Consider the following 25,413-nt stretch of genomic DNA (forward strand, 5'->3'; position numbering starts at 1 on the left):
CAGGCCTGACCCCTAGTGTAATAAGGTAAACTGGCTTCCGCTTGGACCGCTCTAGTGTGTGTTTTAAACATCTGCCACCAGAGGGCAACCTTTCTCTCTGCAGGCTAACCTCCTTTCTACTGGTGTATAAGGGCCAGAAATGGCAGCACTCTCCTGGCACTGAGCTTAGTAGATCCCTGGGTCCCCTCCAGTCTCATCTTGTGAAATTTGGGCTTATTTCCATACCTGCCATAGGACCTTTATGCCCAGTGTTAACACTTGGGATTGTTCTGTCCCACTTTGCTTCAAACTCCTGGTCATCTGTCAAGGTCTTACTTGGCCAAAACAGCCTTTCTTCTGAAACAGCCATGGGAATCCCAAACTGGATGAGGTGTCCCCCCAGGCTTCTACAGCCCTCAATCAAAGCACTGCTACCCATGCTTTGTAACTGGCCTCTTGTCTAAGTTGTACACGAGGTGGACTGAGATATGGGAGGCAGGGACCTGAGGATCAACCCACTTGAGCAGTGCTTCTCTGGTGCCCAGAACTTGCCTGCCACACATCAATCCTGGGGATAGTCCTGATTTGTATTCAAGGTGAACCTTTATCCAAGGTGAATCTGGACATGGAAGAGTGAGCTGAATGTGGATAAAGGACAAGTAGAAAGAGGCAGGCAGGCCCAGGGAAGCCAAGCTTTCCTACTTTTGGGTGGCTGTTGCAACCTGGAGAGGCCTGAGACCTGCCTTGGTCGAACTGCGGTCGATGAGCAAAAGGTCACATACCCTGCCAAGAACCTGCTCCAGCCAAAGACAGGCCCTTTGGCTCATGGTTGGATTTGCTGCATAGGATCCAGGTTGGCTTTTCCTGGCCCAGCATTAGTGGACTCTATAAGCAGGCTGCCAGGAGTTTGGACTGAAGCAGGCACCATACGGGCAAGACAGACCCTGAACTTCGAGCAACTCTGCCAAGGAGGGGACCAGCTGGCAGTAGACACAGGGGCGAGTGGGTAGCATCCCCCTGTCCGCCAGGCCACTGAGAAACAGCGGCCTCTCCTGTGTCCTGCAAGCTGCCACCTCCCTGCTCAGGCCTGCCTTTCTATCTCACACACTCATATGACCCTAAACAGCCCAGGGTTCCCGCATTCAAGTCTCCTAGACATTAAGGCGGAGCGTGACAGGGCTGGGTCTCCTGTCTTTCCAAAGGGAGTTTGTGTGGCTGGCTGACGCAAGGCTAGAGCGGCTGGCCAGCCCGTTACTTGTATAGAGCTGGCAGCAAGGTGCTCCGCACAGAAGAGTGGAGGAGAAAAGTGGAAGGGCGGGTATGGGTCCGGCCAGCACAAGGGGCCCCTTTCCCACTGAGCCCTCACTTACCAGCTCACAGTGTGGGGGAGCTGTCCCATGCTGCCTGAGGTCAGAGAGTAGAAGCCAGAGAGGTCAGGGGTCTGCAGAGGCCTGTGAACTCCTGCAGGGGAGAGGGCAGAGTAAGTGAGCTAGCCTGACCTAGAAGCCGCTCCAGCTGGTTCCTGCATCCTAGAGCCTCCTGTGGGGCCCTCAAGATCCCGTGTCCCTGTGCTAGAGGACCAGACATACTGGTCTTTTCAGGATTAGCCTGGTGTGATCAGAGTGCCCCATTTGCAGACTGTGGGCATCAAGGGCAGATGGTTGGTGTGACTTGCTTGTGGACAGTGGCTGGGTAGTGGCAGAGCTGGAGTCATGAAGGAGTGGAAGACCAAACCTTGCCGCACCCTGGCTCACTGCTGGTCTACAACTGGGGCCTCTCTGCTGGGGACTCTAGCCTGGCTTTCTGGGCAGGAGGCAGACCCCCTGGCCCAGGAGCCCAGGGATCCAGGGCTCCACCCATTCCTCTTGCCCCCTCCTCCCCAGGGTTGAGTCAGCAGGTTTCCCACAGCCGACAGTGGCTGATTTCAGAATGACTTTGCCCGAGGCTGAGGTGAATCAGCCATCACAACCACCACTTTCCATTTTCTCACTGTGGGGAGGGAAAGACTACAAGTTCTCTATCATCTTCACACACAGGCCTACTCCCATACTGGCACTGGTTAGCCACTCAGGATTCAGTCTCCTGCCTAAACCTCAAACTTTCAAATTTTGACCTGGTACCACCTTGCCCACCCCTTTGGTGTCTTCAAGAACTGTCTAGCCTCTTGCTCTCAGAAGGCAGGGACTTGATCCCCTTTCCCCGCCACTCCCCGGCTCTGGGTCTTGTTGGGCCCTTCCCATCCAGGATCCATACCTTGCTTCTGGCTGATGTCGGCTGGTGCAGGTGTGGGGTGTGGGCTGCTGAAATGGTCATAGAGAGGAGAAAGTTGGGGGACGCCATGGGAAGGCTGACTGGCCTTGTTGTGCTGAAAAATGAGGAGGGTGGGGGGGTGAATGTGGGGGACCCAAGGGAGGAAGGCACAGGACTGGGGTGCACATGTAAGAAAAGTCCCAATTTGCTGTGTGGGGGTAGCCCAGTCATCAGAGGAAAGTGGAGGTGGTCAAAACCACAGGCTTCACTGGACAGGACCCCACTCAAGCTACCCTGTGTCCAGTGGCTCTCTTGACCCTCTCCACCAGCCTCACCCCAGACTTTGCCCAAAGAGTCCAGTCTCCCAGAGAGTCTCTCAGTCTTTCTTTGCCCTCAGTTCTAGTAAGGCATTTTTCCCCTGCCCAGGAAATTCTTCCTGTCTCTTAGTTTCAGAGATCCCCCAGTTTCTCTGAGGCCCAATGGCTTGCCTGGTGAGTTGCTCATGCCTTCAGCCTTAGGACAGCCTGGAGCTTGCTTTTCTCCTCTGGCCCCCAGACTGAGGGGCTTATGTTTGACCCTCTGGAGCCACTGCTTAAGAGGATTTGATGACATAGTGGAGGAAGCCTTTTCTTCTTCAAGGGAGGTGGAGCAAGCTGGCTCCAGGTGTGGCTAGGCTCCCTCCAGAGCCAACCCACCCAGCCTCCACACTTCCTGTTTCCTCGGCACCACAGGACTCTTACTTTTCACACTGGTCACATGGATTTGTCATGAGATGACTCATTCAGGCTGGGACGGGGGCTCCCCATCAGAACCCAGCCACAGGGAGTGTGCTGCTCAGGGCCACGGCTCAGCTCTGCATATCCTCAGTGCACACCTTTGCTGGCCGGGGCCCTGGAGACATCATCTAAAGCTCAGGTTAGCACCACTTGTAAAAGCCCACCTATGGGGATGCTGCTGGCTGGGCTCACAGTGAGCGACCACTAACCCATGGCACAGAAGAAGTATCTTTGGGACGTATCTGGGGCAAGACACTAATGATTATAGAGGTTGTGGTCTGGGCTTCTTCCCAGCCCGTAGGTGAAATTTCTCACTGGATGAATGTAGCCAGTATAATGGCTGGGGCTCATGACCCTTCATCACCAGCTTTGGGGAAGGTTAGGGTCGCTCTTGGTGGGAAGACTTGGCTTAGGTCCTTTGGCACTGGCTCTTGGCAGTCCAGGTGAGGCTAAAGGGACGGGCAGGTATGAATAACACTGTAGCCGTGGCAGGAGGCTCCCAGGTGGGCACAGGATCCCACACATGTCTGCAGCAGTCCTGGCCACCATCTCCCCCACATTCCTGCCTCCAGGGAAGCTTCAGGCTGGGCTACAAGCTGCACCCTTCCCCCCAGATGTTGGTAAGTTGCCGACATTACCACCTGTCAGCCTCCCTCTCATCCCTCTGCCGTCCACCAGGAGGAGTCTTCGATCCCAGGGCTAATCAGTGTCTCAGGAAGACAGGAGTTACTGTTAATAGTGCTGGCTCCTTTGTGACTGGCATGGATTTGACACTACACCTACTTCCTGAGGCCAATGCCTCACCTCTGACCAGAGCCTGCTCCTGACCGCAGGCAGGAGAGCTTCCTGAGGGCTCTCCACTTGAAGCCTGAGAGTCTGCCAACCAGGTTCAGTTCCTGGAGCTAACTTTATTACCATACCCGTGCACCCGTTGCCTTGTCAGAAATGGCTGTCGTGACGACATGTAAGAAGCCCCTCATTCACCCTGAAGGGTGAGGATGAAACGCTACTCATAGTGCCTCCCTTTCCCTGTGGTGCCCGGTTCCACAGGGGCCAGACCCTTTGGTCTTATTATGCCAAAGGAGGCCTGCCTGGAGATGGCAGACATGCCTGGCAGCATCACCTGGGGAGACTGATGACAGGGCCATGTCATTTCCAGGTTTTGGTTGCTGTGACCTTCCTGTTGCTATTTGAAGGTCAGGCTTTCTGAGCAAGCTGGGGAAAGGAAGGTCCTGCCACTCTCAGCTCCTCTTTTATTCCCAGCACAGACCCAGATAATAGTAACAGGCTGGGATTGTGTGGGGGAGTGGAAGGTGGAATGTAGGATTCTTAGGCCCACAGGTGTCTGGCAGGAGAGAGAGGGGACTGGGACAGATATGGGATATGTGGGGAATGTGATTTCTTCATGTACTGAGTTTTAGCCCTGTGCTAGACCACTCTTTATTCCCACTCAGGGGACCAGCAGATTGCCATGTCTCCAAGCTGTCAACGTTCCGGGTGTCACCTCTTTTCTTGCTTCCCTTTATTGCACATCTCAGCAGAGCAGTCCTTGTCCTCTACCTCCAGTCCTCAGCCCTTGTTATCCCTTCATCCAAGCCAGCTTCTTGCCCCCATCACTTCACCAGATGACTTGTCAAGGTCCCCAGGGACTTGCATGTTGCTGAACTCAACAGTCAGGTCTCAGTCTTCATTGTACTTGGCTTCTTGGCACATTGAACACAACTAACTCCTCCCTTCTCCTCGCAATAGGTTCTTCACTTTGATTCCAGAATGCCACACTTCCCGATTTTCTTCTAACCTCTGAGGCCACTCCTTCTTGGCCTTGTTTCTGGCTCTTCATCGTTTTCCTGTCCTGACCCAAGTCTGGCCCTCAGCTCTGTATCAATCCTCACCTCCCAGGGGTGCTCTCATCCAGGCTTACAGCTTTAAATGTCTTCATCTGATGACGCTACATCTGTATCTCCACAGCCTCTACTTCTCTCCGGAACGCTACTCTCCAAATGCTCCCAAATGCAACACGTCCAAAGTAGAACCTTTGACTTTTTGCCCCAAACATTCCTCTCCATCTTCCTCAGTTAATATCAACTCCCTCCTTCCAGTTGCTGAGACAAAACAGCTTGGAGTCATCTCTGATGCTCCTTTTTCTCACACTCCACCTCTAGTGTGTCAGCAGATCCTAATGGCTCTACTTTCAAAATATATCAGAACCCAACCATTTCTTCCTTTCTCCGTGTCCCCACCCAGTCTAAGCCACAGTCACTTCCCACCTGGCAGACACAACAGTCTCCCACTCTTCCATCCAGCAGCCATATAAATCAGATCATGTCAGCCTGGAGCCTGCACCAAACTTCCCCAGGCCTATACAGCCCTAGGATCAGACCCTAATCACCTCTCTAACCCCATTACCTTCCTCTCTCCTTGTTCATTGTGCCCAGAACTTAATCTCGTTGCTTTAGCCTTCAGCCACCTCTTCCATTTATTCCAGTGGTCATTTCTTAAGTGTGCCTAGGATATGAAGTGGGCTGGGAAGCACAGCTACTAGGCTTGCTGACCTTTTCGGTAACCTTACCTCTGTAGGATCCCAGGCCAGTTTGCTCCTTGTAAAATAAGCATGAGCCTATTCAACCCTGCTACCTAATTGGTCACAGATGCAAAAATCCTGTTATACCCTAGAATTTTGGAGGCAGGAGCCCAGGGCCTATGCAGGTAGAAAGCTTTCTGGAAACCTCAGGGGCCTCCTTAACCTGATAAATTCCTAGGACAGGGATTAGCCAGATCCCAGGCCTCGTGGCACACAGGGAAGACTAGCCTCAGGGCCTCCCTCAAGAAGCTGGGACCTTAGTGGGGGCATCCCACCATTTGCCGTCTTAAGGGCACAAATGCCTGGAGCCCAGCGCAGGTGGTGGAGTGAACAGGTCCCTCCAGGCCATAGGGCTTTCAAGTTTAAACCGCTTCAGAGAAGGCCCTGCCATCCCACCTTGGCGCTGGCTTTTCAGCCCTCAGGGGTAAAAGCCTGGTTGGTGGAGTGGGCAGCTCTGAGCTTGGGAAATCTTAGGAGCAGAGCCTGGGGTCCACGGTGCCAGCTCTAGGAGGACAGTCCCAGAGTCCCACCCTTCCCGGAGTGGGAGGGTGAGAGGGGGTATCTACTCCAAGACAAGGAGAGGATGGCTCCACAGTGGATTTCTCAGCAAACCACTTTCCCTGCAGACGGCTAGCATGGGCCACAAGTCCTAGAGAGCTCTCTCACCTGACAGATGGCTAGGGCCGACCCTCCTCGGCCAGGCTAGTTAAGCTCCACGTTGTATGTAGCACAGCTCACTCTAAGCCGAGGGACCCTCAGAATCTAGCTCAGCCTCAAGCCCGGTATGCACGTGCGCAACAGGGGCAGGTGCTCTGAGGCCTCGTCCTGTCCACCAGCCTTCCCTGGGGACTGGGGAAAAGCCTCATTAAACAGGAGTCTACTGCCAAACCACAGGAGAGGTGCCAGGTGGGCAGAGGGGGCACTGAGAGCCTGCTGGCAGCTCCTCCAGCTGGAGGACCCGAGGTGCCAGGGCTCCAGGGCAGAGCACCGAGGGCCTGGCCGGTCCTTCCCACGTTCATGCAGGCTGCCTCTGAGTTCACTCCCAGCCCCCTCCACGCCTGGTGGTGGTAGCCAGGGTGGGGGGCGGGGAACTGTCTGGCGGGGGACCTGGTGCCCCATGCCCCCCTCGGCCAACAGAACGTCCCGCTCCACGGCCTCAGCACAAGGCTGTCCCAGGGCTAGGCTGCCCAGACAGCAGGGTGGAGTTGCCTGGGGCCTGCCTGCGTCTGGGGAACTTAGTGACTGGAGCTTCTCTCCTCCCCTGATGGTGACTGCCCCGTTCCTAGGGAAGGAGGCAGGCCTTGATGGATTGTCTGCCGAATATCTGGACGGCACAGCCTCTTCTAACCTCTACAAGCAGAGAGCTGGGCACTCATGGTGGGATGTATAAGCCAATGACAGACGGGACAGCAGACTGTATTCCTTGACCAGCACACTCCCACACCCTTGTTTTGACCTTTGCATACAAGCCCTTTCCCCTGTTTCCCTCCAGACTGCAGCACTCAGGACGAGTCCAGGACTCTGAGACCCCTGGGCTGGGAGGCCATGCCTGCTGAGGCCTTAGCACAAGCGGACCTTCCTGCCTTGGCATTGCTCTTACTGTTCGTCCCACGGCCACTTCAAAACCCATCATCCCAAAGCGGGTCCTCATCCTTCTGGGGTTAGCCCATGGCTGGAGATTGCTCACTCTGGTGCCCTCATATGCCCTCCTCTTGTTGAGCAGGCTGGAGCCAGGAAGGGGCCCTAGGGCAGGGCCAGGCAGGAGGAGGTGGAAATGAGGGACTCCTGAGGTCGGTCTCCCCTGATCTGAAGGCGAGCTTGGGCCTGGCTGCTCCCGCCTCCCTCTCCCCACCCCCACTTCCTGCAGGCTCAGGTGAAAAATAAACACAGTCGGCATTTTCCCTGCAGACCGCAGAGGTCCGCTTACAGACTGTGTGCACCCTGAGAGCCCTTGCCACCGCCAGCAGAGAAACTCCCTCGCCTCTGACGGTTGACTCTGAAAACCCCCAAACGCTTGAGCCCCACAACACTTTCCCAGCGAAGAAAGTTGCTGCTTCCTCTGGTCTCAAGCCTGGGGGGGTGGGGAGCGTGTCAAGCCTGACAAGGTCCTCCCAAGAAGGCCTCCCCTTGGCAGGGGACTGTGCCAGGAGAAGCACCCCCACCCTCCCTGCCCCCGCCCAAACACACACATAAACACACTGTACCAGAATTCACAGTTGATCACTATCAGCAGAGACATTCAGTCAGGGTGTATTTACTATGCCTCTACTATGTATCAGGCAAAAGAACGTTCTCGGCTAGAAGAAAGAGCATCTGCTAATGGCAGATGATTATGAGAGGCATAGCTGTACCCTGTGCCAGGCATAGTTCTGAGCCCCTTGCAGATTTTAACTCATAGACTCCTAAAACAAACTTGTGATACAGGTGTAATTATTATCCCCATTTGATAGATGAGGAAACTTGAGGCAGAGACATTACATAGCTTGCCCAAGGTCACACAGCTTGTAAGCAGCAAAGCTGAGCTTCCTTCCACCCATGGTGCTGCAGAGGCCCTCTGGTCGTGGACCAACAAGGGGGAGCAGGGGAAGGAGCCCTAGTCCTCAAATCAGTCTCCCTGCTTAAGCCTAGTTGGTCAGTCACCTAAGTCAGTGCTTCCCTGACCCTAAAAAATGCTCCTGTAAGTTCTGAGACCCCACACTGGGAGCTTCCGTGATGGCAGTATTTAGACACGACCCCCAGGTCCCCAGCTCACATCACTCCTCACCCTCTCACAGCCACACCTCAGCCTTGTCCAGCCTCACAGGCCTGCTTTTCTCTTACCCAGGCACCCAGCTCAACTTCACCTCAACACCTTGCCTACCCCTTGCACACTGCGCTCTCCTGCTAGCTTTCCATATTTCCTCCTCCTCTTTGCCAGATTCCTTCTCATCCTGACCTCAGTCTAAGGGCCACTTCCTTAGAAAGGGCTGTAACCTGGGAGGGGCTCCAGCAGGTGGAGGTGCCTACTTGCTGCAGGAGTGGCTGGGGGTCCCGGAGGGCAGAAGGGGCTTGTTGGTCCTCTCTGCCTCTCCAGGGTCTGTACTTGGCTTATTCACTAAGACTTTTAAACAACGGCCTCTAGAAGTTCTGGTGCCCCAGAACTTCTGCACGCCCACCCACTCATCCACCATGGACCTGACTCCAGTCTCTTGGCTCCTAGAAGGCAGGGGAGGGTATTCCTGATGCCTGCTTTGAAGCTGGGGAAAGGCCTTTGGGGACAAGTCCACAGCAGGAGTCAGATCCACACCTTGAACACAAGGTGGCCTATTGAGAGTGATGGCTCTCTGTGCCAAGGGCACACACATGAAGTTGAGTACTGTAAACGCCACAATGACAGCTCATTTGAGGCCAGCATTATCCTTCCCATTTTACACATGAGGGAAGTGAGGCTCAGGGACACTGAGAAGGTTGCTCAAACGTACTACCTCGAGTCAGTGCTGGGGACCCCTTTAGGACTCTCGGGGTCTTCGGCGATGTCAAACAGGCACAGTCTCATCTCTCCCTTCCTCTCCCTCTGCTCCAGCCACTGAGGGCTGCTGGCTCAAGGGCAAGGCTGTTCCCTCTGCCTGGGGAGCCATCGTCCACAACTTGCTGGGTCCTCTGGCAGTGTATGCGGGCAGGGCCCAATACAAGCCAGTGTTTGGGGAGAATGCGGCAGCACTGGACAAAGCACCCTGGCTGGACACAGCAGCACACAGGAGGCTGGGAGGAGCTGGGCGACTGCTGGGACTCAGGGACATCCTGCCTGGCACCTGGGAACCCATGCCGCCTTCCATCGCATCTCCTCCTTTCTCCAGACGGTCAAAGCCAGGGTTGCCAACTTCATACGGTACCTTTGTGCTAATTGGAAGAAGTACCTGCTCTGGAGAGACACCTGGGTCCATACCAGGCCACATGGCTTGGGGAGCATAGTGCAGGCTGGATCTCAACTCCTTGGCCCAGATCCCCTGCGTAATCACACAGAGTGGCCCTGCTCATAAGGCCCTCTCCAGTTCTCACTTCTCTTCCCTGCGTTGCCAGAAACTACGCGTGTCAACTCTCAGAGTGCCCCTGAGCATCCACTCTGGTCTTGATCAGTTCCTCTGGATGCCTCCCAACTCCAGGGTCCCCTAGTGCCTACCACACCTCCCCCAGACCTCTCTATCACCGTGGATGGTGTGTAAGTGCCAAGGAGTCTGGCCAGTTGCTGAGTGGGAACCCCCCCCACCCCTACACACACACATAAGGCCTGGGACAATGAGAATGAACTTTCCAGAAGGAAACAGGTCCCCTTTCTAAAGGGGAATTCACCTGCGTATCAGCCAAGCCTTGAGGTGTGGGCTCCCACAGATCCCACCTCTGCAGATACACCCTAGCTGGGCTCATGCCCCTTTATCCCCACCCCTACTCTGGGCCCTTCTGCCCAGGACATGGCGCTCTCCAGGGGATGGCCCTCCAGCTCCCCGCCCCTCACAGAGCATGGAGCTGTGGCACTGTGGCCCGCGGAGCTGGGGACTGGGGGATGGCTGGGCCACCTGCTAGTAGACCAGGAGGCTTCAGTCCTCCCGCCAGCCCGGGACTGTTGCCAGGGATGCACAGAGCCCCACCAGGCCCCTGTGGCCAGTCCACCAGCTGCCTGGTCCTGACATCAGATAGTGGGGCCCTGCCACAGCAGAGGTGAGGACCAGAGACCCACAGGCAGCCTTGGCAAACCACAGGCCTGCTCTAGACCCAGCCCAGCCCTGAGGCGCCCTCAGAGCTAGCGGAACCTCACTGAGTTGAGTGGCCTGGCCCACAGCCTCCAGCGGTTTCTATGCATTCGTTTACTTTTGTTTTCCTTCTTCCTCTTTGAGGTAAACGCCCCTCAGGACAGGATGTTTTTAGAGGAAAATATAAGCTTCCGGGAGCTGCTGCAGCGGAGCTGCTAGTTGATACACCGACACATTTTTGAGGACTCTGCAGCAGCCCTGGGGCTGGGCATCCCCCTGTCCAGGGAGTTCCTCTCCCAGCTCCTCGATCTCAGTGCCCAGCCATCTGGGACCCCGCGGGGGCTGAGGCAGGCCAGGGGCACAGCATCAGCTCAGGCTGTCTGAGGCAGTAGGGAAAGCTGGGATCTGGGAGGACAGCATCTGAGGAGGTCAGAGGTTTTGTTACCCTAGGAGTGAAACCAAGAGGCTTTGTGGAAAAGTCCTGAAGAAGGTGAACGTGCAGGTTGAGTGATGGCAGCCCCTACTAGTGACAGCCTCCTGTATGCCGGGCGCCCCGCAGAGTCCCACCCTGCAGAGTCTTCCCAGCCACTGTGTGATCTGTGTGTAGACTGTACAGACGAGGAACAGGAAGACAGGAGAGGGAAAATGACTTGCCCAAGGTCTCAGAACAAGTAGTGATAGATCTGGATTTGAATCCAGCCTCTTGGGTTCCCGGCCAGAAATCTTTACCACTCAGTGACAGGCCCCACAGGCCACAGGTGGTAGCCAGCGAGGAGACCACACGTGTGAGGCCCAGGGGCCGAGTGGTTGCCAGATTCTCCCTTGCCCACACTGGGTCTCCTCACTGAGACCTCCACCCACCCAGGACCCCAGGGATCACCGACTTCGCCAGCAACACCCTGGCAGTAATCTCTCTTGGAAAAAACTGACCAGCTGTGTGACTCTGACCCCCATCTCGTTCTGTGTGAAGGGCGTTTTCACCCTGCCCTCTAGGTGGTGGTTTTGGTCCTCAATTATAAATGACTAAAGGAACCATGAGAAATTCTTCCTACGGGGTCTGGCCTCCATTTTCCCAGTCCGAGTGCAGCATTTGTGGGGGTGGGGATGGCAGGCAGGGATGGCCACTGGCAGAAGAGTGAATGTTCTGCATAGGAGCAGGAGCCAGGCAGGCCCTGGAGAGGTGGGGGCTGATGGTTAGCAATGGCTTGAGGCTGGGAGGTGGAGACTTGGAGATCTCATCCCCAACCTTGGCACTACACTCCTGCCCCAGTTAATTCCAGCCAGCTTCTGAGGACCAAAGATAAGAGAGGGGTCTGTGAATTCCTCGGTCTGTTTAGCTGCCTGTACCAGCCCCGGTAGGACAATTCTGCCATGGGGCCACAGTCAGGAAGCTCACTTGGGTCTGACCCTGGCAGCTAAGGCCCTTGGGGCTCTGCCTAGACTTGGTCCAGCTAAAGGTTTATCCCCTGTGAACAAGGAGTGAAAAGGAGTTGCTGAAGGCTTCGGGGCCCAGGATGCTCCCCTCCCCAAACCCTCACACCCAGTGTAAGCTGACAGAGGAGGGCAGGGCTGCTCCAACTGCCACAGAGGCCCTCGTGAGGTGGAGCACTCTAATGAGGTTGAGTCAGGGGGTTCTGAAAAAAGCCACACCAAACAGCTTTTACAGACACACACCTGCGTCTAACAGTATAAAAACAGAGGAGAGGGTGAAATACTACATTCTTGGGGGGTGGGGAGCCAAGGGGACCCAACTGTAGCTAAAAAACCCAATTTTTAAAAGAATGAGTGGATAGCTATGTTGCCTAAGAGGCAGAGTGGCATGTGGTAAGGGCAGGGAACAGAGAGGTAGATGTTGGAGATCCTGTTTCTCCTCCAACACGGGCAAGGTACATGTCTCCATGCTTTGGCTTCCCCATCTGTACCATGTCCATATCTCATAGGGATGAAATGAAGTAATATTTGTGTCTGGTAATTTTTTTTTTAATTAATGAAGAAGAAAACAGAAGACAAAGGAGAGCATGTTCCCAGACCAAGGCTTTTCAGGAAAGCTGGCCTTTGTATCAGGCTGGGGCTGCTGGCCCTTGATCTCCTTTGGACTGCTGCCAGATTGCTGTTGGGCCAGACTGCTGAGCTCCTGACTAGCCTTCAGTGACAAGAGCCAGGGTGGAAGCAGGGTGGGAGGTGCAGAGGAGGGCAGCGGTAGAAGCAGAAACTCTCAAAATGTCCTAGCAAGGTTGGCAGGTGGATCTGGTTCACAAGCAACTTTCCCAAGGGGTTTGGCAAGGGGACACCCACGCCCAGGGATGCCCTCAGATTCCTCAGTCCAGCCAGTCCCACTGTCTTAGAACCGAGGATACCCTCTAGTCCATTCCTGGACCACACAGAGGAGGGCCCCTGGGCCAGATAAGTCTAGCAATGAGCTTCCAGCTGAGCCCAGACCAAAGTAGAAAGAGGGAATCCACTGATACATAGTCCTAAACTGTCCTTGCATCATGCATCAGAACCTGATGCAATCTTGTTTTTTATTTGGCCCCGCTTAGTGGCTTGAGGAACCTTAGTTCTCTGACTAGGGATTGAACCCGTGCCATTGGCAGTGAAAGTGCAAAATCCTAGCCACTGGACCGCCAGGGAATTCCCAAACCTAATGTAATCCTGAATGTCATTTATGAACACTTTTCCAGGTAATATTTATTCTGGAAGCCCTGAGGTCCTGCTTTCAACCAAGAAACACAGCTCTTGGCCCTGGTAGCCCTGACCTTGCCAGGCATTGGTCCAGCCCTGACCCAAGTCCAGAACTTTGAGGTCATGCCCAAAGGGGGGCAGGAAAGGACCAAATCTTTCCTTGAGGCCAGAGGAATCCAGCTCATAAACTCAGCGGGAGTGGGGGTAACATTCAGCTTTGCAGCCTACAGTGACCCCAACTAACTGCACAGATTTGAGAGCAGAGGGACAGAGCAGAGTCTGGGCTCTGGGGGAAAAGAGTCCACGTCCTGATGCTGCCAGGTACTAGCACATTCTTAACCTCTCTGAGCCTGAGTTTCCCCGTCTGTAAAATGAGAGCTATATAGTGACTACTTTCTTGGCTTCTGGTAAGGATCTTGATCTCGGGATTCAAGGCCCCTGGCACAGGTCTGGCACTTGGGAGGCTCTTGACACATGCACTGTTACCATGGCTGTTGTTACTCTCTCAGCAGCTGTTTACGAGCACCTACTATGTGTCATGCTGTCTGCTGGCCACTGAGAGAGTCTAGCAGTGAAGAGGACAGATGTGGTCCTGGCCCTGTAGATCCTCTCTCGCCCTTTTGATCCAAACCACCATCCCTAAACCCCTATCCCAACATGGTCATCAACCCCTACGGCCTCTGCAGTCCCAGCTTCATCTGTCCCACACCCTTTGGTCTATGTGCATGCCCCAGCCCCACCCAGGGGATTGCCCACCACAGCTGGGAGGTTCCTGGGCTGCAGACTGCTTCAGAGCCTGCCTTCGAGCTCTGGGCTGGCTGCTGCAGCACAGCATATACTCAGGGCTGCCTGGACCCCAGCTACAGCCAGCAGAGACCTCACTGTAAAACTCTCCAGAGGCTGCTGCTCAGCATCCCTAAGGGCCCACCCACCCTCTGCCTGCCTGGCCACCGGGCCAGCCACAGAGCCATCTGATTTGAATGAAACTTAAAACTTAATGACTTTCATGCTGGTTATTTAAAACGCAATGTAATTTTCTTAAACACCCTATTATTTCCTTTGATAGCTACAAAGCTTCCCCCAATCCCATAAGCATGTTTATTTTTAGGGAAAAGAGTGGTTTTGCAGTTGGTCATAGAGACCAGAGGGAAAGGAGCCCACAGAAAGTAGGGCAAAGAGTCAACCTTGGCAGCCTGGAGACCCACAGCTGCCCTGCCTTTGTGCTGGGACAGATTCCCCACTGACACCATGGGGTCCAGGGCAGGACCCTGCCCTTCTCATACCAGCACATCCACCAGTGGCCCTCCTGTCCACCATCTGACGGCGGTCAAGTCCCCCTTCCCATGCTTCACCTCCACAGGGCCCCAGTGTCCCTCCTGTGAGACAGTTCCACTGGCTTCCACAGACATGCCAGCCATATACAGGTCTGGGGAAGGGGGCCTGCGGTTACTGACACACTCTGGGCAGCCTCCTCCTGGCTCCTCCAGACACTGTGCCCTAGGTAAGGCCTTGAGGCCTGAAGCATTGACCAGCTGGATGAGATCTGTGCTCAGATAAAGTGGCCTCAGGCAGTAGCTGCCCACACTGGGAGGGTGGGTGGGTGTGGCCCTGCCAGTCGGGGCTCCCTGGCAAAGGGGACAGCCTAGTGGTGGGTGTGCGTGCAGAGGTCAGCTGAGCCCCGCCAATGCGGGGCGTCCTCTGGGAGTGGCTATTTTTAGATCCCAAGCTTTCATGTGGCCGAGTGATGTGCAGTTTACAAAGCACTGGTAATGTGTTTCAGATGGCGGCCCAGCAGACCAGGAGGCTGGGCCTGCTGCCACCAGAGCCAGGTCAGAGTTAGTCAGAGTACCCTCAGCTGGACTCCTGTCACCTGTCCCTCCCGCCCTCCGATTCCCTCTTGCCTGATGGGGAGGCTAGGTCAGGAGCAGTTCTTGCAGTGCCCAGCAAAGCCCCAGCTGAGGCCCACCAGAGCAGCAGGCCTCTCCCACTAATGCTTATTTGACCCTCAGGAATCCTCATGGCCAGGGCCCCCTACCCCCATTTACAGAGGGAAACTGAGACCTAGAGAGGTTGACAGATTTACTTGAGGTTACACGCCAGGGAGGAGGTGGCCTTGGCTCCTGGCTTCCTTGCCCATCAGAGCCTCCTCCCATCGTGGGCAAATTGGGCTCCCTGGGAGGGGGTGATCTGCCCTCCCTGGCCAGGCTGCCCTGGTGGTGGGCTAGGGCAGCTCTAACCACGTGAACCCCCAGAACCCACTGTTCCCTGGGGCCACATCCTGCCCATCCATGCCTGCAGCCCTAGCCACACATTCGTCGTTATTTGCAAGCAGACAGTGTGGGGCCCAGACAGCCTCCTGTCCTTGGAGAGAAGAGATGGTTGTTTCAGTGGGAGGGGTAAAGGGGTTGGCAAAGCATCTGCTTTCTCTGATCTCCAAGGAGCTCTGGCTGTGGAGTTGGCTGTGACATGAAGGCCGTGTATCACCATCTCCCTCTGCACTCTAAAGCCATATCTGCTGGTACAGCCCAGGCAGGCAGGCTCCATGGGTGGGACAGGCTACAAGGCGGCCTCCCCCAAGAGAGGGCCACACTCAGGCCCACCTTGGCCAGGGACCCTATCCAGTAAGGGACAGTCCCTTTTCCCCCTAGGGAACGGGAGCCCCATGTCCTACAGGACCCTCTGACCAAGATAAACCCTCCAGGCTGCAACTTAGAGACCATGTGCCAAGGCTGATGAAGACCACACCTCTTTAAGGGGAGGGAGGTGGCACCCACATCCAAACCCCAAGCATCACAGGTCTGTGAGCTGAGGCAGCAGACTACCTGAAGGAAGGAGATAATAATGTCTTGGGTTCTCAGAGACCTTCCACAGACTCCTGGGGCCTTGGAGTCCTGCTAGAGACAGAGCTGATGAGGGGGGCTCTCCAAACCCTGGCCGGGGTTCAGTCCCCTCAGGGACAGGAGGCGAGGCCCTGGCCTCATGACCCTGGAGACAGACCGAAGAGTCCAATGAAGTAACACGAAACTTCCACCTCTGAGGCACTCCTGCCTGGCATGTGCCAGCTCGCTCGGGTCTCCCCTGCCCAAAGCCCACCCCCTCCCTGGCCCTGCCCGCCTCCTCCAGTCACCCTGTGCCTCCCAGCATCCGCCTGCCAGCCTTACCCTCTCTGTCCAAGTCAGACCATTTCCCGTGGGCACCATGCTGCCCTTCATGCTGCCAAGTCCTGGGCTGTGGCACCAGCACCGCCTGGGCACATGCTAGGCCTTCCAAGCTGGCCCTTCTCCAGCCTCACAGACCCTGGGCTTTGGCGGGCCCTTCCAGTGGCCAAGAACATACTCAGTTCTGCCCCTCCTCCTCTGTTCCAGCTGTCCCCCAACCTAGAGCGTTCCCCCACTCCCGAATTCACAGGTTCTGGGCCTGCCAGAACAGCCCCCTGCCAGGAAACCTTCCTAGCTGCCCCACCAGCCCCTCTCCTCAGCGTGCTTTATCCAACACGGCCGGCACTGAGCCCCCAGGAGAATCTCTCTGCCTTGCCAGAACTGAGCCCTGGAGCGGGCAGAGGCAGCCGTCCCCTCTGTGCTGAGCCAAGGCCAAGTACCCGGGGCGGGGGGGCGGGGGGGTGGGGCTCAGTGAATACCAGTTAGGGGTCTGGACCAGGATTCCAGATACAGTGGGCACCGCGTCATTGACCAGCTGAGGGCCCTCGGGCTGGCCGGGCGGACAGCTGTCCTCTTTGCTCTGCCCCCGGGGAGCCGGCTGAGGGGCTGAGGACGGAGAGTGTCAGGGGCTTCAGTCCAGCCCCCTTCAGGGGTAGTTACTGCACCTCCTGGCATGGCGTCCTTTACAAAGGCCATTCCCCACAGTGTTAACAACCCCTCCCAGGCTGGCACCGACTGTGTGGCAAGAACTCCACATACATGAGCTCGTTCCATTCCACAGTAACCCAGGGAGCTAGGAACCTTCACTATCCTTGTTTTTAGGTGAGACAATAAAGCCCAGAAGAGTTAACTTACCCAGAGCCACTCAGCCAAGGAGTGGAAGGTAAGGCATCTGAGGGTAGAGCTTCCCAACTCAGGCCTTCCGCCTCCACTCCTCTAAGGGGCCATGGATAAGTCCCTTCCCTGACACGACCTGCTGTCCCCACCTGCAGAGGAGGGCTGGCACCCCAGGACCCATGCACTGTACCATGGGGGAGGGGGAGCCCTGTGACCTGATAAAACACCTGTTTCCTCCACCAGAGTCTTGTTTGTCCACAGTGGCAGGAAGCAGCCAGTCACAAGGCATGAGGGAGCGTGACTGTATGGCTTCGGGACCGCAGCTGCTCCCCCTGCCCCTCCACGCGGCTCTGTGCCCACCCTGCTCCACCCGGACCTCAGCTGTTGTGTGACTTGAAACCACTGCCCCAAGAGCTCATTCTCACAGCTCAGCTAAACCTCCCTTCATGAGGGGACAGGGGGTGGGGAGTGATCTCAAGAGGACCCAGGAGGGCATGGGCTGCCAACTGCCCATGAGAAGGGACCACCAAGACCCTGCCTCCCACTCCAACCCCACTCACATCTAAGTCTCAGGGCACCTGGGGAGGTGGGCAGAGCTGGTATGGACAGCCCTGTTTACTGCCTGTGACAGCTGGTTCGGGAAACCCTGTTCAGGCCCGGGGAGGAACACCTGGGTGCTAGTGGCCGACACAGGGCTCACCGTCAGCCCCTCCCTCTGCTCCTGAGCTGGAGGCACGGATGGGCAGTCCTAAGCTGCGGCAGTGGTGGCAGGTGGGGCAGGTCTGCAGGACAGGCGGGCCTCCTTCAGGGTGACTTCCTAGGCCTGAAAGGCATCACGGAGGCCCCCCTGAAAGTTTCCACCCTGGGGGTATGCGGGTGTGGGGGCTGCAGATTTTCCAAATACCACACAGCCCTCCAAGTCAGGAAGGAATCCAAGTCAAAATTACTTTTAAGTCTCACTGCCCAGCTCGAACCTATAAAATGAACAACAAAAGAGGGGAAACGCCATGTGGGCTGGGCTTGGGCTCTGCCAGGAACCCTCCATGAACTGGGGCCACAGGGAAGCAAAGCCGCGATTCCTTCCTAACTCTTGAGCCCACAGTTCTCACACTTTGCTCCAGGAAAACAGTCAAACAGTGAGCATCATTCCCACTGGTAAAGAAGGCAACCCCTGAGAAAACTAGAAGCCACATGAGGGAGAAGTGAATAATAAACATGAGGGGAGACAAGCAAAGAAGCCACACGTGGGCACTGCCCGGGGTGCACCCCACACCCGGGAAGCACTGGGACGAGACACAGGAGGTTGTGCACAGGGGGACCATGTGAGAAGAGCTCGGAATGGTTCAGAGGCTAATGGCCACAAAGGTCTTTCCCCCTTTTTCCCTTACAAAATAGCTTCAGCCCCTAACATCATATGTAAAGGGCTTCTGTATGGCTAGGGAAGGAGGGGCCTCTTTCAGACAAATCTCTAGGGTGGTAGGAGAGGATTCTCAGGACAGAATGAGTGGATGTGGCTGTGGCTCCCAGCCTGGTCCCAGGATTCACACTTTTCCTCCCAAGAATCCCTGGGTGAGGAAGGCATCGAGGAGGGGCCCATATACCCAAGTCCCCACTCCAGCGTTCAGACCCCAAACTCTGTGGCCCAAAGTAGAGTTAGTACCACTGAGCCAGCACTGGTCCCAGAGGGGCCAGGACAGCAAAGGAGAAGGGATCAGTTGTGGCCAAATCCTGACCCCCAAGCCCACGCCACACTGGCACCTTCCTGGGCACGTCCCTGATACCCCTGCCTCTAGTCCTCACTCCAACTCTGGGAGGAGGGCTTACTACCCTTGTTGTGCTGAGGAGGAAACTAAGGCTCAAAGATATTTCTGACACATGGGCCACCTCTGGCCTGAGCATGGCAACTGCATCATAAACCAGTGCCAACCTCCTTGGCCTGAAATGCTGCTAGGGTGGGCAAGACAGCTGAGGCCTGGGGCGGGGTGTGATGGAGGGCCCCACTTGGATGGTCAGAGCCAAGTATCTCTGAAGAGGTAACATCTGAATAAGCCCTGGGTGAGGAATGAGAAAGTGGCAGTGAGGTGAAGAGCTGAAGTGAATGCCAAGCTGAAGGAATGAGTGTGAAGGTCTTGAGGTACAAAGAACTCAGTGTCCTGTCAGGGCACTGGGGGGCTGCTTTTTAGGGAGAGAGGAAGAGTGTGGTGCAGATGAGGAGGGGCGGTCAGCAGGGGCTGGCCACCTAGGCACTAAGGCTGTGCTGAGTGGCTCAGATTTTACTCCAAGACCAATGGGAGCCTCTACAGGGTTTAATCCGGCAAGAGATGCGATCTGACTTTTGTTCAGCTCCTTGGGGATCCTGGGTTGAGGGTGAGGGTTAGGGTGGGGACCCAGGTCTATCAGAGGGACTATAGAGGCGGCTGCCCTCCTAGGGGAGGGATGGTGATGGTTTGGGCTTGGGGGTGGCAAATTCAATAGAGAAGTAGATGATCTGGGATGTCTGAAGAGGAGCCCAGATGCCTGCCAGTCGCCGGTGTCTTTATTTGGCAGACTACTCCTTCAAGGAGCTGCTCAGCAGACCCTCTCCCGCAGCCCAGGAGGGGCCAGGTATGCCCAGGACACTGCTAGCAGGCCCTTTTGTAACAGGACTCCTCTGGCCAGGGATCTAAGTCTATTCATCTGTCTCCTCCGCTCAGCTGGGCACCCTCAGAGAGGCTGCTTCTGGTCCATCTGGTACTCAGCCTGGTGCCAAACTCATTCACCCCAACCAGGGCTAGTGACCAGCCATCACTAACCCTCCCCTGCAAGGCCTCAGTGCTTGTCTTCTGAGGGGTGTGGGGGGCTGGGTGGGTGCATCTCTGCAGAGCTCCCCAGGACAGGCTGGCCATGCGTCAGCAGCACTTCCTTCCTCTGCTCAAGGCTTGCTATTACCCTCAACTCCTGCTCCCCCAGGCTCGCTTGCACGATCCTCACTTGGACTTCAGACCTTGGAGTCAGAGAATGTGAGCCCAATGGCCAGGAGCCCAAGCATGCATCCACTGCTTCAAGTGGGCACCTCCACCTCAGAGGTCTCGGGGCATGCCCAGACACCAGGGTGGCACAGGGAAACAGCCCCAAGTCCCTGCAAGAGCCAAAAGGCTCAGCTCAACTATTTTTTTTTGGAATTGAGATGTAAATTACATACCTTGAAATTGACCATTTTAAAGTACACAATTCAGTGGCTTTTAATATGCTCACAAGGTTGTGCAACCATCCCCATGATCTAATTCCAGAACATATTCATCACCCCAAAAAGAAATCCCATACCCATTGGCAGTCACTCCCTATCCTCTTCTTCCCTGAGCCCCAGCAAACATTCCCCTACTTTCTGTCTCTGGATTTGCCTATTCTGGGCATTTCATCTAAATGGTGAAAGGCCCACCAGCCTTCTGGGCCACAGACAGCAAGCGGAGCCCCTGGAAGGGGCCAGAAGAGTGACGAGGCTTCATATCCTTTCTGAGATGAGAATTTGCACCAAACTGTCAGTTCTGCACATCCTAGAGTCTGAGTTTCCCTAAGGAGTGATGCCTCACTCATCCCAGAAATCCCTCAAAGTCTGGCCCAGGACCAGGTCATTGCCCTCCCCACTACAATCCCAGAGCGGAGCAAACAAAACAAAACAAAACAAGCAGTGGCTACGGGTCTAGGTTTGTCTGCAAACCTACATGAGGCTCCTGAAAGACATTAGCTGTGAAATTAACTTTGACCTAATTTCCACTTCCAAAAAGAGTTTGCGAGGAGCCAAGTACCAAAAAGAAGAAAAATCTCCCTCTACACCCCCCTGGTAGCTCCTGACAAGATTCCAGTCTGCCTACTTTGAGGTGTCTAGCGTAGTAGCCACATGGGCGTTCCATCCAGACAAGGGCAGAGGAGGTCCCTGGCATGGGTTTTCCCTACTGTCAGGGAAGGTCAAGCGATCGGCCTTAAGCTCCCCAGCACAATTGTTGACCAGTTGATTCTCTCAGAGAGGGCAAAGAGCAAGAGGGGCCTAGTTCCAAAGCCCATGGGCAGGGCCTGGGCAGCGTGTCCTCTGTTCCCTGAAGATGGCCTCAGGAAAACACAGCATTGGGGAAAAAAGCCTCCAAAGGCAATCCTTCCTGAGGACCTCACAAGGGGCTCCTAACCCACTGTAAGAGTACCTTTCCTCATTCTAGACACAGGAACCTTGAATCACATGATAAATGGGTTCCCAAAACACAGGGTCAATTAATTTTGCCTTTTAAAAGCTCACCATATTTTAAATGTCCACATAACTCTTCTAGTAACACAAACACCTACTACTCTTCTAGCTGTTCCTTTGTAACAGGTTTACTTAAAGGAGGGCCCCCCATATTCACGTACATCTTCCTCACCCAGTGTCTCCCCAGTGCGGGCCCTCCTGTGCCTCTGTTCTTGTCTCCGGCCCTATGGAGCAGCCAATGCCAGGGCACAGAAAGTCAGCTCCAGAGCCTGCCCTCTTCCTGTGAGCCCAGAAGCCAGGCTGTGGGAGGCAACGGCAGGCTGGGGAGGAGGACAAAAGGATTCGCCCCTATAAGAGACAGTGTGACACACAGAAACGCATCTGCTGCAGCTTGAGAAGGATCTCAAAGTTTAAAAGATAGCTGATCCAGGCAAGGGGAGTGCTGGTGTGCCTGTTCCACCCCCGCTCCCCTCAGTCCTGACTGCTGGAAGCAGCCGGCCATCTGCGACACTCTGACCAGTATAAGCTAAAGGACACCAAATGGTTCCATCACCACACCCTTGTGGAGAACAAGGCACTCCCACTCTGGGCGCTCCCCTACCACTTGCCCAGACTGTGAAAGGAACTCAGAAACACCGCCTTTTCCCTGCACCTCTGTGGCATCATAAGATGCTGGAGGGAACCTGCCTGCGAGGTCTGTTTTGAGCCTTTTGTTTAGTTTTGGTTATCAGCAACCCCAGCCTCCTGTCAGCAACTCAGCTACCGGTGTTTAGGCAGCGGTGGGTTATGTCCCACCACCTGGCCCCAAGTCTAAGAGTTTATACCTTGTAGGGAGCCCCCAAAGCATTTTTGTTAATAGCAGGCTCATGGAAGGTAGAGGTCCCTGGGGAGAGCTGCTGTGTCAGGTGGCAAGGTCGGAAGGCAAGCAAGCCCCTTCCCCCACAGACTTGGAAGGAAGCAAATACCTCACAGACAGGAGCCAGAAAGCGACAGACCACTCAACCAACCAACGTGTTCCTTTACAGATGAAGGAACGGGGGGTCCAAAGGGCAAGGAGCTTATTTCCAGTCAGCTGTCTACCAGGTTTTCCATCTTGGGTTTCTGGAGAGAAGCCCCAGTCTACTTTCTCACGCCCCACCAGCTTCAGCATGAAACTGCTTTCAGAACCTACCCTCCTCGCTCTTGATCGGAAAGAGCCTGGCAGTCACTCTCCACCCTCTGGGTGATGGGTGACCCCCCATCACTAGCATATGAGCTTCCCCCTGCTGGCCTGACCTGCACGAGGGTCTATGTTTGCACCCAACACCCACCCACCACAGACCCCAGGGCCCTTTCAATGTACTCTCGAAGCTCTAATCTCACCCCTGACTTGGGCTAGCTGAGCAGTCTGGAACACTAATCTGAGTTTATCGTTAAGCACAGCTTTACTGCTGCCCCGAAGCACTCAGAAAAGGCTCTTCACACTTTAGGTCATCTGCACCAATGGGCAGAAAAGCACGGTTTGTAATGATCTTGCAGTCTTCTCAAAGCACTGAGTACTTAGTTCAATTTGCAAATTGATTAAACAGGCCCCTAACTGACAGTACTGATTTGAAACACCTTCGCAAGCCCTTCCTGGTGCATTTGAGACCAAGCCAGCTTCTTAAAAACCTAATTTCCCCACATTGTGGTTGGGTTCTTTCTCTGGGAAGGCCACATTCATGCCAACAAGGACAGAACGAGTAGGAGATGTTTCTCCTGTACAACCAGAAGACCTGAAGCAGCCCAGCTTTTCTACCCATTCCCCCCACCTTGGGACTTAGTGGGAGAAGGCTAACAGCAAAACTCAAAACTCCATGCGACTTACACCACCCTGAGAAGGGGTGGGTGGTCTCAGCTTAAAAGTTCTTCAAGAAGATGCCACCCCAGCATCACCAAGCTCCAAGACAGAGCCAGCACCTGCTAGTGACCAAGCTGGGAAGACAAAAGCCAACCGCTGGGGGTAAGTGGGGGTGCTTGCGGCTGTCCTCTTTCCTTCAGGAAAGATCTCTTTCTGGTTCAGATCCCACTGGGTGTGTATGGGGAAAAGGACGAGAACAGCGTTCTCCTGTATCTATTTTGTTCTAGGTAAAAGTCACTTCTTGCCCATGCCTCACATACCTGATGAAGGAGGTAGCAGGCACAAAGCGGGATGGGCTGCTGGGGCCACTTACCAGCGGGGGCTGCGGCTGGGGGTGCTGCCCTGCTCCCGAGGGGGGCGGGTAGTGCATGAGCAGATTGAAGGCGGAGTAGACGGTGTCTTTGTACATGCCGCTGGTGCACTCCGGGGCCTTCAGGCCTGGAAAAACCACAGCTGGTCAGAAGCGCCAGCCCGGGGCGGCTGGGGCTGAAGGCTGTCTGCTCGATGGAGAGAAGATCAGAATTGCCAGGGGGTCCCCTTCAAGTTCCTGACTTGAAGGGCTGGGGCGGGGGGGTCCCCGCAGTGCCAAGGTTTGACAAAGGACCCCGAGTTCGGGCCTCCCTTCCTCGACCCCAACTCTGCCCTCCGGCCAAGGAACCTTGGCCAGCGCTTCCTCCTCAAGACGGGGAATTAGTCAAGTCACCTGGACAGGAGGGGAGGCGGAGATGGCGGGGGTCTGTTTACTCCTATAAAGGTCAGGGCACCGGAAGTGACTCGAGCCTGGCGGCGCCCGGGAAACCCGCCCCCCACTCCCCCACCCCCTCGGTTTTACCGCCTCCTCGAGCTGCCGTGGGGGGCGGGGGGAGGCACCCCCTCGGCTCCCTCCCGTACTCGGCGGCCCGGCTATCCCACCGAGGCAGGGCCTTAGCGGGAAGAGGGGAGCTGGGCCGGGCAGAAACTCACCGTCTTCCAGAGACTCTGGAAGTTTGTCGGGGAAAAGTCTCTGCGAAGTGTGTTCCCGCCCGAGAGCCTGCGGGGAGATCCAAAGGGGCCTTGAGAGGGCTGGGAAAGCTCGGGGCTCGGGGCCCGGGGCCCGGGAGGGGTCTGAGGGATGGGGACCCCTGAGAGCCGCGGGAGGGAGGGGCGGGGCAGCGCGAGCCGAGCGCCAGGGGCGATGGAGCGACGCGGCTTCTTAGGAGCAACGGGGCGCGGGCCAGCGCTCACCTCCGCCCCGACCTCGGCCTCGCCACGGGCACCGGCGCCCGCCCCCGGGACCCCCGCGTCGCCGGCCGCGCCCTCGGACTCATTGACGAGCGACGACTTGAGCTCAGCCAGGTCGCGCTCGGGGCCCGCGGCGCTGTCGCGGCTCTTGTCGTCCTGCTCCTCGCCCTCGTCCTGGAAGGCCAGCAGCTCATCCGGCGCGCCGAGGTCGTCGCCGCCGCCCGCGCCACCCCCGCCCGAGTCCAGCTGCGGCATGGTGCTCTCAGCCTGCGGGGGCGCGGGGCTCGGGGGTGCGGGGCGCGTAGCCGGCCCGGGAGGCGGCGAGCCCGGAGACCGGACCTCCGAGCCCGGATCGCAGCGGGCGGAGCGCGGGCTGACTCCGCCTGGGCGGGCTGCGGGCACGGGGCGCGGGGCGCGGGGCGCGGGCGCGGGGTTGAGAGGCTCCGGGAGCTGGCGGGTCAGAACATCAAAGGCGCCGCCGGCGGAGTGCCGGGGGCGGGGCGGGGACGCCGGGGGGTGGGCCCGGTCGGGGGCGGGGCCAAAGTGCCCCCGCCCCTCCTCCCCTGGGAGAGGCCAGGACGCGCCCAGTGGGCAGAGTCTTAAAGGGCTAGCTCTCCCATGAGTAAATCGAATGGTGCGTCGGAGGAGCCTGAAAAGCATCACCCTTCTCCTGAAATGCGGGGAATCTAAAGGGGGTTCTTAACCCCGATTCCTCACCTACAACCAGGGGTTCCCTTCCTGCGCCCAGGTTTCTTCCTCAGCTGTGTAGTGCTCTGGTCCCCTAGGCCTTTGGGGTTTGGGAATGCCTTGGATAAGGGAGCCAAGTTGTAAACAGTGTCTGTACCTGGGCTCAGTATAGTGTGTCCTGGGCTTGGAACTGGGGTCTTCCTTGAGCTTAGGGGCTGCTCGAGGCTATGCTCGAACACCGGGCCAGCAGAGTTAGGACTCCGCAAAACTCCATTCTCTGGGTGCATCTTCCAGCCCTCTGCCAATCCGGGACCTCCTTCCAGGTTGCCCTCACACAGTGCCAGTGCAGGCAGTATACTCTCACACATTTATTGAGTGCCTCTCATATGAGGGACTCATACATCGCATAACTGTGACGGG

The 25,413-nt window shown here is 56.3% G+C and overlaps 1 protein-coding gene across 6 annotated transcripts in view; it reads right to left on the reverse strand.

The window, feature by feature from the left end:
* The window catches only part of TCF7 (transcription factor 7), a 32,034-nt gene extending 7,257 nt beyond the window's left edge, over positions 1-24,777 (reverse strand). For 2 of the 6 annotated variants that reach the window (XM_044947656.2, XM_025292699.3), the window contains exons 1-5: positions 24,310-24,774; positions 24,049-24,115; positions 23,399-23,523; positions 2,233-2,344; positions 1,350-1,440 (exon numbers count right to left, since the gene is read on the reverse strand). In XM_044947656.2, coding sequence (XP_044803591.2) covers positions 1,350-1,440; positions 2,233-2,344; positions 23,399-23,523; positions 24,049-24,115; positions 24,310-24,561 — 647 coding nt within the window. In that variant the 5' untranslated portion in view covers positions 24,562-24,774. Of the gene's footprint in view, positions 1-1,349; positions 1,441-2,232; positions 2,345-23,398; positions 23,524-24,048; positions 24,116-24,309 lie in introns of all 6 variants that reach the window. The other 4 variants (XM_044947657.2, XM_044947658.2, XM_025292701.3 and 1 more) reach the window with 4 other exon arrangements.
* Between the last annotated feature and the right edge of the window lie 636 nt (positions 24,778-25,413).

Source organism: Bubalus bubalis, chromosome 9, assembly GCF_019923935.1.
Source record: "Bubalus bubalis isolate 160015118507 breed Murrah chromosome 9, NDDB_SH_1, whole genome shotgun sequence".
Classification (NCBI taxonomy): domain Eukaryota; kingdom Metazoa; phylum Chordata; class Mammalia; order Artiodactyla; family Bovidae; genus Bubalus; species Bubalus bubalis.